Source organism: Lingula anatina, chromosome 9 (genome assembly GCF_051362555.1).
Source record: "Lingula anatina isolate TDL-2025a chromosome 9, LinAna3.0, whole genome shotgun sequence".
Taxonomy (NCBI): Eukaryota; Metazoa; Brachiopoda; class Lingulata; order Lingulida; family Lingulidae; genus Lingula; species Lingula anatina.
In genome coordinates this window covers 19,557,685-19,572,500 of record NC_141775.1, presented here as the reverse complement: position 1 = coordinate 19,572,500, position 14,816 = coordinate 19,557,685, and the positions used below count along the sequence as shown (strand labels likewise).

Below are 14,816 nucleotides of genomic sequence, written 5' to 3'. Positions count from 1 at the left end.
TTCTTTATAAACAAATTCCACATGTGCATGTCTAACGTTTTCCTATATTCTGCGTACCTTTTCCTCTGATCCAACAGGATCGGCCAGCTTTATGGACAACACACCTATGGCGGTATATATTCACGCCAGTTGTATTTGCATCTTCTTCTTTGATATATTCCTCATGGATGAGGCGCTTGGCGAGATGAGTCTTTCCCACACCGTAAGGTCCAACAATAGCTACTCGCTGTCGGTATACTGGAATCTTACCACTTTCACACAACCGTTGAAGCCGTTCATTAAACTCACCTGGTAATACAAATGTTATGCTTCAGATTGACAAAAGGACTCATGGATAAGGTGAACGATGATGTTTGCAGATGTTATATATATTTATTGTGAAGCGATAGCAGAGAGGAAGCGAGAGAAAATCTAGAGAGGTGGATGCCTGCATATGTGCTTGAGAGTAACAGGATGGAGGTGAGTAGTAGCAAGACTGAACAGCTATGTCTAAATGATGATGATGAGATGATGGAAGGAGTGTCAATCAAGAAAGGAAGTGAATTTAAACAGTAAATGAAGGAGCAGCACAGAGGAGGATAATATCAAGACAAAATAGGCTGGGAAAAGGTTATTGGAGTGCTCAATTTATGTTACAGAAATATGTACAGATCGTACCTACGACCATGTTTGAATCCAACCATTAAAACTACCTTTCCTGTCACAACGTCAAATTTTTAACATAATACTGGTACACTTTCACTACTGCTACTAAACGGCAGCATACCTTATACACCCCGGCACCAATTCTCTCCGTACTAGTACCTATCTGTGTATGTCCCTTGATAAATACTCCCCTGTGCTTTAAGTCCCTGCACAAATACTCCTCCATATTATTATACCTATACAACCCCAGCGCCGACAATTCCCAGTACCTACATGTGTATAAGGTACATCACAGTTTAAATTTCCCGCACCAATACTTCCTGTACTTATATTTTCCTGCACCGATACTCCCCCTTATCGCTCCGCCCCTGCACAAAAACTCCCTCATACCTACTCTAAGTTGGTGGAAATGTTTTTTTTTTTTTTCAAATGGAAAATGCATTGGGTATTAGTGTGTTATGTAAAATCTCATATTTTCACGATGACAAAAGTCGATAAATCGCAGCTAAATTAAAAATTTTGAATTTAATTGAATTGAGAAATTCCCAAAAATACTATGGTGCGTTATTTATATCAGGGTAAAACAAACTTTGAGTAAAATAGATAGATAAAAAGGGTGTGTAATCTGGATACTGAATCACTGCTGAAGAACAAAGAGAGGTATACAGACATTTATCAGAAATCACAAAGTCGATTTGCACACAAAGTCTGACGTGTAAGATTTACTATGTTCCAGATTACAAAGCAGCGCAGAGTAAGATTGCCAGTATATATGACTTCCTATTCAAGGTCAATAGTAACTATAAGTGTACCTCTGCCATTTTTGCAGATAAAAGAGGCAAAAAATTTGCAAGACTTAGTACATGATGAAAAGTAGGTCAAAGGTCAATTTCAAGGTCACAGTTTGGCTGCCAGTATGTGACTTCTTATTCAAGGTCAATAGTAACCATGGGTGTATCTCTGCCAGTTTTTGAGTATTTCACATTTTGCTTCACTACTGAATATTGAAAAGTACTTTTTTATATAGCACAACTCCTAACTTACATATCAAAAACAAACAAAAAAATGGATTCCAACCCCAGTACGTATCAATTGAGCTTGACAAGCTCTACGTAATGCAAAAAACAATAGGTTTCTTGTATTAAGGGTTCTGGTTTAATAGAGAGTTTTCAGTTTTGGCATCTAACGGCTGCCTCTCCTGTGAAAATGCACCGATTGACCCCAAACTCCCGAAGATGAAGTCCCAAAATGTAATCCCCCCACTTAGGTCGGTGTAGTTTCTTAAAATTGGCACAAACATATATATATTTTTTAAACCCCCATTTTTAGGAGATTTTGGGCTGTTTGACCTTGAGATAAAAACAATATTAGCCGATGAATCACAGGGACAGTATAGCTTCTAAAAACCATCAGATGTAAAAATTGTTGCTAGCAGATGATGTGCTGTAGCAGTGTAAGAGATTTTGTTTACTAGTTTAAAAAAACATTGCAACAGCCTTGATATATATGTGAAGCATAATGATAATACTAAGAAATGGGAATCAACATTTTAGAAAGTTTTTCTCATGATTAAATAAAAAGATAAAATAAAAAATAAGTTCTATTGAAAACATCATTTCAACAAGTATTTCATATAGCAAAAGATATTTGGTGCAGTTGTATCAGTTTTGTAGGCGACATTGATGTTTGTTTAATTAAGACTTGAAATAGGACTTGAAATGGCAATCAGCATAATTCTGAGCAGTTCCTGAAATACATGTACATTGTACAATGCTAAATATCTGCTTGGCACAAACATTTGTTGAGTTGGTTTAATAACAAGTTAATTTTTGTTTCCATTTGATGGTGTTTGCATCATAACATGGTGAAATGTATCATCATACATGTATCATGTATCACTATTATGATTATTACAGGAAGTTTTTGTTGTTTTTTGTTTCTTTAGTTAATAACTTATCAACCTACAAATACATATGCCATTGTACTGAATCTGCCTGGCTGTTCAGAATAAATTTTATCAACATCCAGATTTTTTTTTTAATTTGGAGCAGACCAAGTACATTTGGAGCAGGCGGCTGTTTCACAATCAGGGTGAACAATTAAATGTGGTTAATGTTACAAGTGTCTGATAAATTAACAATTTATGATTAGAGATTGCTGATAGACTGATATCAAAGAGACTGTTCATAGGAGCAAAATAAAAAAAGAATTATAATAATCGGACTACAATTTACAAAAATATGGCCAATTATGTGTCCAAAAAGTACCTATTCCTAGCTGTTACGATGGGTCATTTTCAACTTAGGTCATAAATATGATGCACTAGCTCTTTATGTCAATGATTTATGGTGAATATGATATTGGTGTATAATTCCCACAACATATATGTCTTCTCCCCTAGCAGGTTCTTCCAAAGATATGTTCTGAGTAAAAATTATTTTAAACCATTTTGCTGAAACAGGCTTTTGTACACATTTTACTTATTTTTGTTAATGCAATGAAAAACATAGTTGATAAGGCCAAATATTACACCTGCGTGATAATAAGATAAATTTACCATGATATGACTTAAACATAAGAAAGGAGTTGTGCATATGTAACCATTATTATTAATGCTATGGTATTTATAATCATGAGCCCCTTGGTGTCTCCTACCCCCCCCCCCCCCCCCCCCCCCATCTATTTTATTTAGTAATCACAGCATATTCTGTCTGATTTTATTATTCTATAAGACATCCCCTGCACATGCCATACAAACAAACTGGCAGCTTGGCCAATTAACTTGGTCAATTAACTTGCCCATTATGCTGTTAACAAAACAAACACCATAAAGAATGGGCCCAGCCAGGGCGTAATAAACATGGGGTCTGGGCTTTTTATGCATGGGACTAGATTTGGTCGGGGCCTTTGACATAAATATGTGGGTCCATCAGCATATGAAGTTTAAAAAGTCCAAAAAGGTGGTCAAAACCATTTCATCAATGTTTTTATCCAGTATAATAATAATAATAATAATAATAATAATAATAATATAAATAAATAAATAAAAATGCATTTAACTTGTGTTACATAAAAATGTGTTTAGTTTTGTATATTTCATTATAATTTGCATGCTGTGACAGTATGAATGCATGTACTATTTTTTTTGTATTCCAAACCCAAGGTCACTGTTGTGTATGAATACACTACTTCCTGTGAAAAGTAGTTCCATTTCATGAAAAATGGTCGTCTGCTAGTTTTGTTTGCAAAGAACAATCCATAAAGTCAGGAAAATAAGGTATCATCCAAAGTACTTCAACATTTAATTTATTTGTGTGTGTTAACAACAAACTGGTGATGAAATGTCTTTGAATCTAGAAGTGGTAAGACATCAAGAAACTTGACAAAGTACATTTGAGAATTTAGGTATATCTAAGCTTTCATGAACAGCTACAAGATGAAGAATATGAAGAATTGGACTGTTCTGTTGTGAGATTTGAGTTGTTCTTCACTGACAAATGGACAAGAAGTTCAGGGATTAAACAATGTAAGATGTTTTTCTTGTGACTTAATAAAAATACAAATAAAGCATACTATAAATTCCATTAAAAAGAGTTATTCATCATTATTAAAAATCCTAATCACTATAATGGGTTCATGGAAATTGGTCAGTAACAGTAAAGTATTAACTATAGAAAATGTCTCCACTCTACATACATTTTTACTAAAGCACAGCTGTGTGCTTACTGAATTTAAATTTGCTTAAAAGTTTTTTTTATTGAAATAAAGGCAAACATATTTATGGATAAAAACATTGTAAGACTAATTAACTTTCAAATATTTTACATAATAATCATATCTATCCACAGTTAATACATGTTACTCACCTTGTTTCAGTTCAATGTACTGGAATGTCTTAACATTGCCTCTCACCTCTACCACCACCAGCTGACCAGTAGCAGGGTTGATGACTACTGCAGTGGGATACTTCAACCCATCATCCTCAGTGACAATGTATCTGATAAACTGTCCCTGTGGACTCAGTGTCACTATCCTGTGGTTATAATAGTCAGCAATGAAGATGTGACCATAGCTGTCTGTGCACACTCCACGTGGATACCACAGTTCACTGTCTTCTCTGCCGCCGTCATACTGGTACAGATGATCACCAGTAGGTGACAGCACATGTACACAGTGTCCCCAGTCTGATATCACAATGTTATCATTCACACTGTTCACTGTGATGTACATTGGGTTTCCACACATACTGAGTGGAATAGTGTTCAGGAGCTGTCCACTGTCTGCATGGAATGTGAAGATGGACTTCTTTTCACTGTCACAAACCATCACATGACCTTGTCTGTTCAGTGTAATACCCAGTGGTAACTTCAGTAGACCCTGACCCATGGTTGTCACCTGCTGACCTCTGGTGGAGTACACTTGGACACATCTGTCACCCCGTAATGTTATATACAGGTGACCAGTCTGTGACACAGCCACATCCCATGGATTGTTTACATTAATGTTAAACTTAAATTGTCCTTCATGTGTGAATACTTTTGTTCTGTTGTTTTCATTATCCACAACAAACATGTGTTCCTTATCTATGGCTAACCCAGTTATGAATATTCCTCTATCATCTTCCAGTTTAGGACTGAAGGAACGCACACATTCTGCCTTGTCTAAGAAAACATTAGGATGTGTAGCTGATGTTGTATTTGTTTCCTGTTCAGCTAATGGAGGTTGTGTCTGTACTGTCACCTGTCCTGATCTTGGATTTACACCTCGTCTAGACTGCCCTAACATGGCTTCCATTCCGACAGTAGATCCTGTAATATTTCTGTCAGCGATTGCTAAACTTTATGTTTACTTCTGGTGCTGCAGCTTGGAGATCACAGTAACATAAACACTTGCTCCATATACCTACAAGTCGGTCAGATCATATCTCTTTCTTTGTCAAATATGTTCAACATTATCCCACAATCTCCGTCCTGTTACTTCCTGGTTGATGAAGAAAATGGCTCCTCATTCATATAGACCATAATCCTTTGCGCAACACGACTTCCGGTATTTTTTTATAGCAAAACTATAGACGCACAAAAGAAATGCCCTACAAAGGTAACTGGAAAATAATAATTTAATATCAGATAAAATAGATATGCGTAAAACTAATATTTCTCTTCACAGTTATCACCTTTAACAGTGATTTTTATTTTATTTTATTTTATTTTATTTTATTTTATTTTATTTTTTACACACACTGGACAATAGAAGTGAACCAATACTTTGGGGGAGATAAATGACTCTGGAATGATATGCTCCTGGTATCATTTTATAAACATCAAAATTCACAAAAAAAAAAAAAAAACATGGTACAGCGGTTTTATACTCATTAGTCATATTAAGAGTAGACCCAGGCATTATAACTTTCATTACTCTGCAGGGGGTGACACTTCTTTTGTCCAGTGTGTTTATTTACCTCATTTTTTCCTTGTTTTTATTTCCCTCAATTTTCTGCCGCCATCCCTATCATGCGCATTTTTGAGCCACAATTTGATGCATGTGTCTTATTCAGCCTCGGTACGACGGTAGCTCTCGATCTACCTGCATCTGTGAAAATATAAAAAACTTAACTTAATCCTCCTATCTTAACAGTGCTAAATTGGACAGTAAACAAAAATGGTTCAAAAAGGAGTTACAAAACGGAATGGTCTCATCAAAGGACAGAAATAGGTTGATATGCGTTTATCCTTAAGAGAATATATGTAAAAACCTTAAAAAGACAAAGTTGTTCAGAAGAAACAACCTTTATATTTTGAACTGTAACTTTACTTCAGGATCATAATAATACAATTAATATGTAAAAATATATCTGAGCAAACATTATTTGATCTTTACGAAATGCAGACATTCCATTGCTTTTGTAAAGGTCAGGTTTTTTAGTGCAACCTTTCCGCACTTCCCAATCCAGTTACACTGGCATGCAATATGTTAGTTTTAAAAATAGTAGACATGATCCTATCTACACTGTACCATTTCCTTGGAGGAAAACCCTCCCAGTGTGGCAAGGTGGTTTGACCTTTGAAATAAATATAAAATATTCTTAATAAGTAAAGCACATTTATATATATACATACAACAAATGATAAGTGTTCAGATTAAAATGTCATATTAATCATTTATCAAATAACCACTATTTTAAAAATCAACTTATTATTTTTTCCATATGTAGCTTCAGCACAACAATCACTACATTAATTTTAATCACACTATTATTTTTTTTACTTACCAGTAATTTCATTATGCTTATCTTTAAGTATGTTTTCAACCCTTGCCACATCTTCTCTAGTCTCCATAGGAAATGCAAACTCGTCAGTTGAGACAATATTGTCATCAGGACTTCTGTTCTGTTTCAATCTTTGCTCTAACCTTGTAAGAACAATAATGTTATTCTTCAGCATAGCTTTTATCTGCAGGAGGGTGGTGAAGATGAAACGATCTCTGAAAACCATAATACGAATAATTCATCAGTAAAGAAATCAGATTGGAATTAATGAAAATACGTTAAAATGACTACCAAAATGCGCCATGTGCACTTCCTTATGTCTAGTCTTAATTTAATTATTTGCCTTTTTAAAAACATGAAAAATCTTAACATTACAAATATGCATACATATGCCAGATATTGGTGGTCAACTTGAATGTAAACTGTATTATCTCTAGACATATTTGGTCAGTTATAAACGACCAATTTTTCCATACATTGTCTTATTCATCACCTTTCTACATGATCCGTAGGAAATTAATGGCTACTTCACCATCTTTATAATTTTCAGTTAACCTGAATAAAAAAATACTGTTAGTAGTAGTTTATCTCAGCGAGGGTTTTATTTATTTATTTATTTTAACAAATTTAAGCGAGTCTCTTGAGAATTTAAACGAGCCGCCTCGCTGCTGTGAATACAGAGGAGACCGTGATGTGCAAATGTTTTGAAATAAATACTATTTCAAGAGAAGATCCCTGGCTTCATATCTATATATATATATATATGTTAAAATGTCAAAAAGCTCGCAGTCTTCAAACTAAATAAATTATTATCACTTAACAATGTCTCACAATTTAGCGACTTCGGGAAATACCTACAATGTGCATCGGAGCTAAGATTAGCGTCAGTATAATGAATTATTGTTATTATTATTTATATTTATATCAGTAGTAGTTTTTGTTGTAGTGGTAGTTCATTGATATGACTTTATATTGTTACTGTATTCCATTCTGATGAGCCGTTGGGGTCAAGGGTTTAATAAATTGAAATACGAAATAAAGGTGGCGATCACAACTACTAAATTGAGTGAGCAATTAGTCGCATCTGTCTCGTTGGAGTGCAGCGCAGTTTTCAAGTCATTACATATGTCAGACGTTTTGCCGATATTTTAATAATAATATTCAGCTAGGCAGGACCACATTACCCTAGGTTCTAGATTCCTGTATTGCCAGCTCGATCTTGATTTCATATATAACCCATAGTAGCAATAGACCTTTTTCATCTTTTCCGGAAATGGAAATTGCATTGTGGGTAGGGGAGCCCAGCTACGTCGAAACACTTAGAGCGGTGCTAAAAACCATGGCTGGGTTTACGTGCTTTTTGTCCCGCTGCTACAATAACAGTAAGCGAGATCGACACATGAGGTTTAATAAGTTCCCAACAAACCCGTAAGAATGAAAAATATGGTAGAAAGAAAGGAAAATATAGCAGGTTTGGATCAAAAGCAGGGGACCACGTTTGCGCTGAACACTTTGAAGGCGGGAAGAAAAACTATAATATTAGGAGATCAACGGTGCTTTAATAAAAAACAGAAATGCTTAGTTAATCAACGGATATAACGAACTATCGGCAATTAGAACTCGGGGGTAAACAATGTGAGAAAAAAAAACATAAAGATCTGAAGAAAAAATTGAAGAATAGGCCGGCCGGCCCTAAAAATAAAGAAAATACTTCAAGCATGAGATTATGGAAAAAGAAAGTAAAAGCTGTGAAGTTTTACACGGGGATTCTACTTACAAAAAAATCAAGAATTTTCACGACTTTTTGTGTAACAACAAAGAGGTTTGAAAAGTTTTGTATGTAATATCCTTTTTGTGTGTGTTTTATTGATAAGTGATCATTTTAAATGTAGTAAGCCTATCACAGGTTTTAGTCTCTCATAACGCTTTGTAGGGTAGGTTCTATTTTTTTAACGTGAGACGTTAATAAAATTTTTATTATTATGTATCCAGTCCCGTATACGTATTACTGATTTGTACAAACTGGGCTCATATTATCAAGATCAACAGAGACATACGAAGAAGAAATTACATCGGCTCTTGTTGAACGCGTTATCGGCAAAATAAAAAGTTATTTATTTCTGAACTCAATGATAAGAGAATTGGAAAATTCAATGGGCATATATTTCCAAAAAAAATGCAGAAAAGCCTTTCTGTAAGCTACACGTACATAATACATGTATGGTAAAGACAAAATGGATAATAAAAATAATCGTATTTGTAAAGTAATACAAATATGCTTAGTATTAAAGTAGGCCTACGTATATTTAACTGTCTTAGATAGTTGAAAAGTATGAAATGTGTGGAAAACACTTTATTTGAATGATTTTATTGTCTTTGATTGAAAACGATGAAAATACGCACGAAAACATTTAAAAATCAAATAATTTGGCCTCTTGCTATAATTTTGTTTTTACCTGACGGTTTTGTTTCAGTTTGACAAAATTTTCACATGTCAGACCGAAAGTCTGACATTTTTACCTGTCGTAAATTTTGTACATATACTAGAGTAAGACACGGTAAACTTTGATTATCTTCTGGGAAAGACTCGAATATTCCTGTCTCACCTATTTAACAGTTAAAATTAGAAGGTTTTAATTACAGGGGAAAGGTCGTAGTTGTGGCCGCCCCCCTTACCGAACAATTGAACAAGTAACACCTGATGCCTTATCAGGTACCAAACGATTTAATCAGTTCACCGACGGACGATCTGCGTGTCAGTTTTACCTGTATACACAGTATACAGGTACGAGTCAAACAATGCAGGGAATCTTTTCATTTTATCACTTCAAAAATCTCTTAAGGGGACAGATAGGGTTAACTACGCTTAAAATCATGTTTTTGAGTTTTTTGTGTGTTTCTATTAATCAAAAAAGTATCTAACGTTGGCTGTAATAATTATTTTGAATTTGCACCGCAAAATGTGTCTTTTGATGAGTTTTTCAACCGGCACGCGCCCCAGTCAGGCTGACAACTAAGCCACGCCTCTGTTGCTAAGGGCCGTTGCCATGAGGGGGGCGGAGCATAGGTAATGAGTTATAAGCCGATTACGTGTGCGGTAATAGGTCATAAGTCTTACATCAGCTAAGCAGTGAAGAAGTCGAGTACGCTATGGGGAAGAGAAAAGTTCGTGTTAAAAAGCCATTTCCAGAGGAAAGAAAGAAAATTTTGAAAGAGAGTATGCGCGGCGGTTGGGGAAAACCGGTATTTGTTGAGTCGGATGACGAGAGAGAGAATCTACCTGGAGCGAGCGCTCGTAAGATACTGAAGGACTTAGAACAGCCCTCGGAGTCTTCAGACAGTGATCGCGAGGAAGAAACCGTAGCTACTGGGTACAGGCTTTGGCACAGTGGACAGTTGTTAGAAAGTGTCAACAAGTCGTGTGTTGCCGAATTTTATTGTGGATATTCTTCAACTGTTTATCTTCATGCACCGTGAAAATTGTTTGGCCACATCACATATTGAAGGAAAGAGCTTTTCTAAACGCTTTTATTCGTATCAGGTGGGGGACTAGTATGATCTAATCCTTTTGCGAACTCTTTCCCATCAAACCTAAAAATAAAAGGAAGGTATGATAAATACGACGCACGTGGTACCTCAACACATCAGACTTATTCATAAGATAACTTCATTCAGTGCCCTGTGTGATCTAGTATTAGACGCAATCCACGGTAAAATGCCGACGCAACTTTTACATGCTTCAAAAGATTTGAATAGATACTTTTTTACAATCAACACGTTCGTGGTTTCAAAACTCACCCACACTCAGCCATTTCACTCAAAAGCCTTCTCTCAGCCACTTTTATCGCTGATTCTTGTGCAGCTGAGCGTCTCCCCTTTATCTTAGCTGGCATTTTGAGAAATACTGCTATGAGATAATCGCTGGATTTTTCCGTTGATCTGACGATTACCAAGTGTCGTGCAAAATAATCCTGCAGCGTTACCCGTCAAAAAAACTCGTGTTAACACAAGTGACGGACACTTGCTCTCGACACAGTTTTATCTGATCACTTTGCCGATAACAAAGAAGGAATATCTCAGGTAAAATTACTCGATTGCCGAGGAAGAGCCATTGAAACGATCAAATGCAACTTCACACCTCTTAATTGCGGTTAAACGTAATCGCCTTTGTTAGCGCTTCCTTCTACATATCCTTGACGCCCTACGGGGCATCACTAGGCTAGGACCCTCTCCAGAGCTGTCAATCAAAGTGGCGGCACGCTTACATGCCTAACGAGTGGTCGGAAAATGTAACAAAAGCACGATTTTCTGCCCCTTCAAAGCACCCAAACAAAATATTTTTAGATGACAATAAGCAATGGTTCCATCTGATCGTATAACCGATAACAGGTAAATTTGCCAGCTAAGCATTTTGACTAATAAGCCCTGTTAACCAACCTGTGAACGTTTTTGGCTGTTTTAACAGCTTTCTATATTGACGAGATAAGTGAATCGCTGCCGAGTATATCTCACTATCTGAGCAACCGATCGTTACAAAAGTTGCACCTATTGTTGTTAGGAATGTGGACTACAGCATGATATCAGGGGTTTAAGAGGAAATTGTTTGTTTGAAAGTTATCGCCTTTTAAAGTGAATAACCCATTGAAATATGGGCTGATTTAACGTAAAAGATGATAAAATCAAAAGTAAATAGTTAAAGACAATTTCCTGGTACCGCGCTGTAGTGCTTTCACCCAGCTTTATGAGGCCTTTTGAATCACTTGAATAGCTGTCTTGGTTATAGAGAAAATCCCAATACCGAAAACGGCATTTTTCCCCTCAAATTGGCGCCAGAGCGTCATCCGTTGGACACTGTACTTAATCCCCGTCTTTAATTGGCCTTTTGGGAAGTTTGTTTTAATTTTTTATTAAAACTTACAATCCCAGGGCTTTGTTTCTATGACTTTGGTCCTTTTACTATAAGTCCCCTTAAGACATCCTTCAAACAAGACATAAAAATCGTAAAGAATTGACACTGCCGGTAAATGAGGTGATATCGCCACTGCTTGCATATATACATGTAATATTGTGAAGACGTAGGCCTACGCACCTGTCCACACTCTTGAAAGCTGTGTACGAGTCTACTGGCCATTTTGATTTTATATATAAAAAAATAACGAGTCTCTTTCGCATATCTTTATTATCGGAAGCATTTAAAAGAACTCTGAAGCGTTAGTTCGTCAACTCTGAAGCGTTAGTTCGTCATCACTATTGAAAGTGCAGCCAAGGCTCGGACGCTTAAGTGAAGTCTAGTTGTACAGCGCATCGTATTTATACTGAGAAAGAAAACATTTAATTGCTAGATTCTCCGTCCAAATAGCTGTTTCTTGCCTACAGTTTACGCATTTCTGTGCTTCAGCCACCTTTTTAGTTTGACAGAAAGCAATGCACGCTTCATACGGCCTTTTTATATGCGCACCTTGTACATCATTTACACCTAGCATTGCCATGCTGGAAACAGCAGTGTACCACCATGACCCCTGTGGCGCGCGGTTCCTGTCATGCGCACTTCGTATTTCCGCAAAAGATGAAAAAGGTCTATACCAGGTAGGCCTACTAGTAAAAGCGACTCCACCACAAGGTATATTTAGCAAGCTAGCTTTTACGTTGCTCTGACACTCAGGGTAGACCACATAAGAAAAAGGGCCAATGTTCACTGGTAATATTCCAAGGTTTATTTTAAGATGCAAACTTTACTTTTTCCAATTGTTATCAATATAATTCATAAATCTATTATGGGTTTTTTCCATTTTAATTGTTATTAAATTGTTATTAAAATGAAATTTACGTAAATAAAAGCCACAGAAAAACCCTTCATAACACATTGATTAACTACATTTTTATTTTTTAAAAATATATACACTTTGAAAATGTATACCTTTTAATTGACTCGATCTTTTCAAGAGGCAAAAATACCAAACTTTCAAATACAAAAGACGAATCTTATAATCAATTTTTTTCATACCTATATCTTATAGGGCTATAGTAGGCCTAGGTGGAGCTTTCGCGTTTTGTTTCTTCCACTCAATAACAATGTTCTAATTTCCAGAATTTATTTTTTAAAAAGCTGTTTTATAAATCAACATTTTTCCTACATGTAGGCCTACATTGAAAAGATCTGTCAATCAGTGTATTTAAATATTATTAGGCTTACCTATTTTACATGAAATATAGTGAAATCAAAGCCCAGTGGCAGCAGTCAGGCGGAGTAGAGTGGTCGACGCAGACGTCACGTGCAGCCGTCGCGTGCAGTAGGTCTACGTCACGTAAATTTTTATAGGCCAATGAAATGCTAGGAAATTGCGCACTCCCAAATGAGTGAACAAAGGTAAAAAAACACTTCCGCCGAAATGAGGTAACGTTATTACAATACGCATACGCGTATTTGAAAAAAAATCTACACTTAACAATTACGATGAGAAAATCGCGAATGGGTCACTGGTGGACCGGTCACCAGCTACATTACCAACGGCAACCAGCCACCAGCTAACCACGAGCAGTAGACCCTACACCAGTGGTCCACCAGTGGCTGTTTGCTGTTTATAGCCGCAGGTGACCCACTGGTGGCATGTTATCTGGCAGGCGGGTTACTTGTCGATACGTCCCCGCAGCGATACTAACCCGCACCGGTAGGCTACATCCCCACAATTACAGATATAGGCCTACTGAGGGGAAGTATCGGTGCGGGGGAGTATCGGTGCGGGGATCTATCGGTGTGGGGTCGCATCGATGCGCATAATACAAAAAAATTACTAAGAGGGATTATCGGTGCGGGGGAGTATCTACATGACCCTTGGAGGCTGACCTGGGGTGCATCTGAACACGTGAGTGTGTTAGATGAGCTGAGAGGAGATTACGCTCGTGCTTGTTTTGTGCTGGTTTGTTTTGTTCTTCAAGTCCGACCTGAGGCCGATGTCCATTTTTTTCACACCACACCCAGGTCAAGTTCACCAAAAATTCCAGCAAAATTCCGCCCCGCCTCTCTCTCTCTTATCTTATATGGGGATATTGTAGTGGGATATTTAACAGATACATGTATGTCGAGGAGACACAATTTTTACAAATTTTTGTATAAGCAAAAACAGAAAAGTATCATAAATATTAATCATTTAATAGGTTTTCGGCTTTGATTCCTTAACTCATTTTTTCATTTCTATATAAGATTATACAATTTAAAAAAGAAAAGAAAAGTCGGGATATATTTAACAGATATGTCTATGAGACGGTATTTTTTAAAATCTTTGTAAGAATGAAAAAAGACAGAATCAAAATTATTAACGTAATAGATTTCTTGGTCTGTGCCGTTTTCTCCTTGATGTAGGCCTATCTGATTTCAGATGGGTGAAGAGATCATTATAGAAAGCGAAGGCAGGAGTTGACAGGGATTCATGCCCCCCTTCCCCGCGGATCCAGGATTCTTTGAAAGGGGGGAGGGGGCGCAGGGAGGGATACAGGTTATTTGCAGGGGAGGGGGGCGTTTATAGGTATTGGCCCAGGAGCGGGGAGTGTTTTGTAGAGTAACTTGAGTTGATTGACATGATCTTATGGTATTTATAATGTAATGTTAGTAATTGACAGTAGCGGGGAGTGTTTTGCAGTGTAACTCGAGTTGATTGACATGATCTTATGGTATTTATAATGTAATGTTAGTAATTGACAGGAGCGGGGAGTGTTTTGCAGTGGAACTCGAGTTGATTGACATGATCTTATGGTATTTATAATGTAATGTTAGTAATTGACAGGAGCGGGGAGTGTTTTGCAGTGGAACTCGAGTTGATTGACATGATCTTATGGTATTTATAATGTAAGGTAAAGGCCGCTAAAGTTTGCAAGTGGTAGAAATAGTAATGTTGAAAGCGGCGCGAGT

General features: G+C 36.7%; 1 protein-coding gene and 1 long non-coding RNA gene across 2 annotated transcripts in view; one reads left to right on the top strand and one right to left on the bottom strand.

Annotated features, from left to right (window-relative positions):
• The window catches only part of LOC147760101 (uncharacterized), a 215,946-nt gene that overhangs the window by 159,442 nt on the left and 41,688 nt on the right, over positions 1-14,816 (top strand). The gene's annotated exons all lie outside the window — the stretch shown is intronic.
• LOC147760103 (uncharacterized) lies at positions 17-5,646 on the bottom strand. The gene is made up of 2 exons (XM_086995354.1): positions 4,512-5,646; positions 17-288 (listed from the first exon to the last, which is right to left on the bottom strand). Exons 1-2 carry the CDS (start codon positions 5,437-5,439, stop codon positions 32-34), a joined length of 1,185 nt encoding a protein of 394 aa, XP_086851480.1. The 5' UTR covers positions 5,440-5,646; the 3' UTR covers positions 17-31.